Here is a 6,000-nt window from a genome sequence, read left to right on the forward strand (position 1 = left end):
TCGGCCAATCACAATGCACTGGGTCAGCTGGCCAATCAGAGCAGACTGCGCTTTTCGGAAGGAGGGACTTTGTAGAAAACAAAGCGTTTGAGAGAGGCGGGGCATAGAGGACTTACAATAATGTACAGTATTTGAAAAATAATGTGTTTTTTGAACATTAAAGCATGTCAACATATTCTGTTACACCAAATACACAAAATAATGATCTTTAAAAAATAATCATATGACCCCTTTAAGACTTGTTTATAGACAATGTATTTTCTAATAAGGTTATTTTTACTTGGTTTCAACTTAATAAATGAAAATTTCTTCTATGAAACAGAAAAGAAGACATTTTCAGAAATGTCAGTGGTTTTTTTCTTCTTCAATGATAACCAAAACAGTTCAGCTACCAACATTCTTCAAAATGTCTTTTTCTGTTTTCCACAGAAGTCTGATTTAAAAACGACACGTGTGAATGATGACCTTTAAAACAAATCCAAAGTGACTTACACTGCATTCAGATATACATTCTATCAGTTCACCCATTCCTTGCCATTGCTAGCACTATGCTCTAGTGTTTGTGGAGCTACAGGAATGGAAGACAAACATAAAAGGAAAACAGAATATGATGAGAATTGATGATATAGCGTCCACCCTTTCCCGTTTCCTAATACACTTAGATTTGTATACTGCCCTCATGTAAAACCATGTACAACCAACATGGAAGTGCTAGCAAAAGCACTGAAGTCTGAACTGAAAAAAGGCTAAAGTTGGCCTGAAAATAAATATATTTGCCCTGCAGTGTGAACAAAACCCATGTGACCACAACAAGGTAAGCGGTACTGATGATGACTGCCATCTGAAGGCCACAGTGGCGTCCATCAATCATCGCTCCCACTTCCTTTCCACCAGCTCACACCATTCACACCCCAGCCATGCATACATCTCATCTACTCTGAGATCTCCTCTAATCGAGACAGATTTCACCCCAGGCGGGTCTTCAGTCCATCTCCATCATTCTAATTGACACTCGGCCCGCACGGGAGCGGCGCGTTCCCATTCATCAAAGGTAAAGAGTGTACACGTGCGTTATTGCCGGATAGAGTAAAAAGCGTTTGACATTCCAGTCGTCCTCTCGAAACGCCATGATCATCTTTCCTTCAAGACAACCCTATCTCCATCTCCACCTCACCTTTCTCTTCTTTACTGTCCTCCTCTTCTTCTTCTTCATCTTCATCATCATCATCTTGTTCTTCTTCCTCGTTCTCATCCTCACCTTCCTTGTCATCCTCAACTTCTCCCATCCAAACCTCCTCTCCATACACCTCTCTCTGTCCATCTCTTTCATCTCCAACGATACCCTGTGCACCTCTGGGACTGGTGCAGCATCCTGACTGCAGCAGGGACTGATCAGACAGGCTCAGACTGGACGTACAGGCCCGAGACGTACAGCAGAAGTGAGACATCCATTGTCTGAAAAGCGAAGAGGTCCGACTCGGTCTTGTCGCCCCTAGGCCGGCTCGTCCTGTGCGGTCGTACGGACGCGATCGCTTCCTCCTCTGCCACGTGCATCTAGCCCTAGTCCCAGCACACGCCTTCCTGACCGTCGAAGCGAAATCCATAATCCAAACAAGTGGTTTTCCTTGCTTACAGCTGGGGTCCTGCTCCACAGGAGAACGGTGGGAAGGGAGAGTCTGATCTGTTCGATTTAAGGGCCCTTGCAGTCACAAGGACTCGGCGGAAAATAAGCACCCTGCTTCTTTTCTCCTTCAGAACAGTTTGCAGCTGTCAGTGAATGGGGAGGAGAGGACTTTGACGGTGGTTTGGTTACTCTGCTGAGCTTCAGAGAAACCGCTGGCTCGAGCTTTAACAGAAACCATGAGGAGTCTGAAGAGTTGGAGTCCAAACACCACAAAAGGAGGGAGGGAGCGAGCGAGCGAGCGAGAGCAGCAAGAAACCACTAAACCCATCGTTCTGTGTTCCCGGCTCAGTGCAGTTAAAAATATTGGAAGGGCATGTGTTGCAAGCACACATGCAAGGCTTGCACAAGCAGAGAATGAAAAAAACGTTAAACGAGAGTTTAGGAAAGGGTTAGGCTTACCGGTCCAGAGCATATCCAGGTCAAGAATCCCGGCCAAGCCAGAAGTGACTTTGAGGAAAGCAAGCTTCTGGTTTCCAAAAGAAAAGGTCCCCCTTTTCCTCTAGAGTGCATGTACAGACTGTAACGTCATTAACATCTTCGGGACCCGAGATAAGAGACGGTCACGATGACCCCAAACAAACAGAGAGGAGAACAAAAGTGACAGGCAGGAGCGAAGCAGAAAAACAGATGGTAGTGCTTAACGAAGTGTGCAAGGCTGGGGGTCGGGGTACGCTGTTGTTGGTCACAGGCACGGGGCTGTTTAAACCAAAGGGGCCGGGGTCGCTCCTCTCTGACCCGTACGGCCCCGAGAGATGTATTCTATTGGGGGTTAGGGTGTTTGGTCCAAGTAGGTCACGTTTCACTGTAACCCCAAAACGCTCAATCATTTCAGACTTAGGCCTCCACTCCAATCAGATATTCCATCCCTGACCACAACTGGCTCTAAAACATGATTTTATTTATTATTTCAGTCCCACTTTATATTAGGTGGCCTTAACTACTATGTACTTGCATTAAAAAAATAAGTACAGTGTACTTATTTTCGTATTGCAAAACACTTCTTTTGAAGCTATTGAGGTGGGATGCGGGTAAGGTTAGGGACAGGTTTGGTGGTATGGGTAGGTTTAAGGGTGGGTTAACGTGTATGGGATAGGTCAACAGTGTAATTATAAAAATTGTAATTACATGCAGGTATTTTTTTAATATACAAGTACAATGTAAAAACCATGTACACAATAAATGCTTTGTATCAAATGATTAATTTATGTGTAAGTACATTGTAGTTAAGAAGAGAGAGACAACAATCAATATAAACCTCTATACTCATCAACACACATTTCTTCAAGAACATTTGTATGCCATACTTTCTTTTTTCAAAACATTGCTGATAAGTGAATACAAAGCTTTTATCGTACTGCTAACAACTGTGTAAAAAAGGAAAGGGGGTCTGGGTCAGTCAGTCTATTGAGAAATGGAGCACGTACAAAAACCAAATTGACATTCAGGGGATGTAGTCTATTGTTAGAAAATTTACAGCTGCTATGCAGACGCAACACAGAATACAACATCAAAACAATGCAGTGTGTTTTAAATGCAGATGTGTTGATGTGGTTAAAATTAGGTTTCATACTACGCCACGTCTCATAGCTTTGATTTAAAATCGCTTCAAAGAACTGCAAAAACATTAGGGAAAAAAATGAGACATGACAAATGTGAAGACAACTGACAAATGCTACTGCTCTTTTTTTATTCTGAGAATGAACCTACTAAGAAGCTTACAGAGTTCTGACTCCTTAACCTACATGACACAACTACACAACACTTCCTACTGACTTCCCGTGACAGAAACCCTGAGAGAACACTGAAACGGCGACATGTGGTACAGAGAGAAAGACAGACTTCCCACATACTCTAAAAAATAAATGAATAAATAAATAAAACATGCACATTATGGGAACAGTGGCACTCCGGATTCTGGCATCTTCTGTGAAACTATCTTGTCAAATCAAGTGTGAGCCTGGACAGTGGGGAACACTTGAGTGTAAATAACCTCAAAATCAACAGCTGAAAACAAGAAAAGAGACAGCCCTACTTCCACTGGAGAGGAGAAATCTATATTTAAGCATACAAAATTAAGGAGAACACTGGTCCGTTTTTTTCAAATGTCTGGATTCTTGGATTTAGAGTGCACTGTTATAGTACATACTTGTCTAACATGTTTTGCAATCATTTATGTGGTAATCCACAGCATGCAACACTTGTTGATTGAGTTTAATAATGGCTTTGTTGGTCATCATTTACTCACCTTCATGTTGTTCCAAACCTGTATAACGTTCTTTCATCGTGGAACACAGAAGATATTTTGACGAACGTTTCAAGTGTTTTTGCCTTTACAAAGAAAGTCACTGGGATCTAAAACAACACTTCACCCAACTGACTTTCACTGAATGGACAAAAAAACAAAACAAAGATGTCTCTTAAAGGAATAGTCCCCCCCCCAAAAAAATGAACATTTTGACCCAAACAGTTGTTGGTCCCAATTGACTTCCATATGTAGGGGAAAAACACTATGTAAGTCAATGTGGACCATCAACTGTTCAGTTACCAGCATTCTTCAAAATATATTTTTTTATGTTCAACATAAGAAAGAAACTCATACAGGTTAGGAACAACATGAGAGTGAGTAAATTATGACACATTTTTCATTTTGGGTGAACACCTTTATCTTTTATTTTTCATAGAAGAAAGGTTTTGAATGACAGGACAGTCAGTAAATTAATGCACATTTTAAATTTTTTGGTAGAACTATATCTCTACATTTTAAATAACCTCAAATATTCCTTTAAAAATTCGAAAAATCTCATTTATGGTCCTGCCACACTTATTACACAATCATAATTATTACATAATCATCAAATAATCAAAGATGATTTGAGATATCTACATAATTGCGCACTTTACACTTCCAGGCGGATTTTATCGTCCAAGAATTTTTAAGCAAAAGAGAAAAATATTTTGAGAGTCCCTCATTCCAGTGCAAATAGTGAGGTATGTGAACGCTCCAAAATATGCCTTTGGCCATTTTTTTATTAAAGAAAAGTACTAGTCAGAATGCTTCAGACAAACAGGAGAAGATACATTTAGACTTGTGTGAAAAGTAAATTTGTAAGGAAATAAAAGATTTGTAAGGAAGTAAAACAGGGTTTCCTCATGTGATTTCAATGGTCCTGTGCCATCTGTTGGATTTGTATAAGATAATAACAAGAGCATATATGCCAAATGTTTAAATTAAGAAGCAGCCAAATGTGCTAGTATTAACCCTCATATAAGAAACAGTTTTTTGTCTATTCCAGACTGAGTAGGTAGAGGAAGTCTTGGCACATAGAAAGCGATAACCCACGTCACAGAAGGTGTGAGTGATTTCGTGGCAGCTCTGGAAAGTGACAAGCGTTGTATTTTAAAGATATCCTTACGATTAACAGACAGCCTCCCACATGGACAGGTCTAAAGATGACATATCTGTTACTAATATAATGACAGCGCTTCTCCAATCCTGCTCATGCTGTCATACGGTTTCACATTCGCCAGCGCCAGAACACTTCCTGCTAATCCAGGAAACCCAACACTCATTTACAGGAAGACACCTTTAGAGGATACCAGTGTAGACAGAGGAATCTATGTTGTGATTGGCTGAGATGACAGAATGTTCATGGTAATGTTGAATAACATTAGACTCCTCTGGGGTATAACATATCGAATTCATGTTGAAAAGATGCAATTGCACAACTTTATTTACATTTAGATGTCCAGGTTGACATAAACTTGGACATTTTACAGTATTTGCTGAGCTCTGTGGACAATCCTGTGCAAATATCTCCAAATAGTCTCCAAGCACACATTTGCGTTAGAGCTACTGATTGATGTTTGCTTAGCATTGGACTCATGGGTGATGAAATACTGATTTTTGAGACATGAGAAAAAAATCTGAGGTATTAATTCAGATTTAAATGACATTATCACAAAATGTGTTTTCCTTGCTATATATCACTTTGTCATATACAAAATAAATGTGTACTGTCATGTTAGAATTAGCATTTATTTCAATAGAATTTATTTCAATTAATGAAGGAATTACCGGTAATAATACACAGATAAAGCAAATGTTTTTTGTCTATTCCAGACGGAGTAGGTAGAGGAAGTCTTGGCACATAGAAAGCGATAACCCACGTCACAGAAGGTGTGAGTGATTTCGTGGCAGCTCTGGAAAGTGACAAGCGTTGTATTTTAAAGATATCCTTACGATTAACAGACAGCCTCCCACATGGACAGGTCTAAAGATGACGGATCTGTTACTAATATAATGACAGAGCTTCTCC

The 6,000-nt window shown here is 40.2% G+C and overlaps 1 protein-coding gene across 1 annotated transcript in view; it reads right to left on the minus strand.

Moving 5' to 3' along the window:
• Positions 1-1,604, minus strand: part of LOC107585082 (protein TANC2-like) — a 50,753-nt gene extending 49,149 nt beyond the window's left edge. Inside the window, exon 1 of the mRNA XM_016271938.1 lies at positions 1,175-1,604. Within this exon, the coding sequence (XP_016127424.1) occupies positions 1,175-1,604 (430 nt within the window). The remainder of the gene's footprint in view (positions 1-1,174) is intronic.
• Positions 1,605-6,000: the final 4,396 nt, after the last annotated feature.

Source organism: Sinocyclocheilus grahami, unplaced genomic scaffold (assembly GCF_001515645.1).
Source record: "Sinocyclocheilus grahami isolate Dianchi unplaced genomic scaffold, SAMN03320097.WGS_v1.1 scaffold66.1, whole genome shotgun sequence".
Classification (NCBI taxonomy): domain Eukaryota; kingdom Metazoa; phylum Chordata; class Actinopteri; order Cypriniformes; family Cyprinidae; genus Sinocyclocheilus; species Sinocyclocheilus grahami.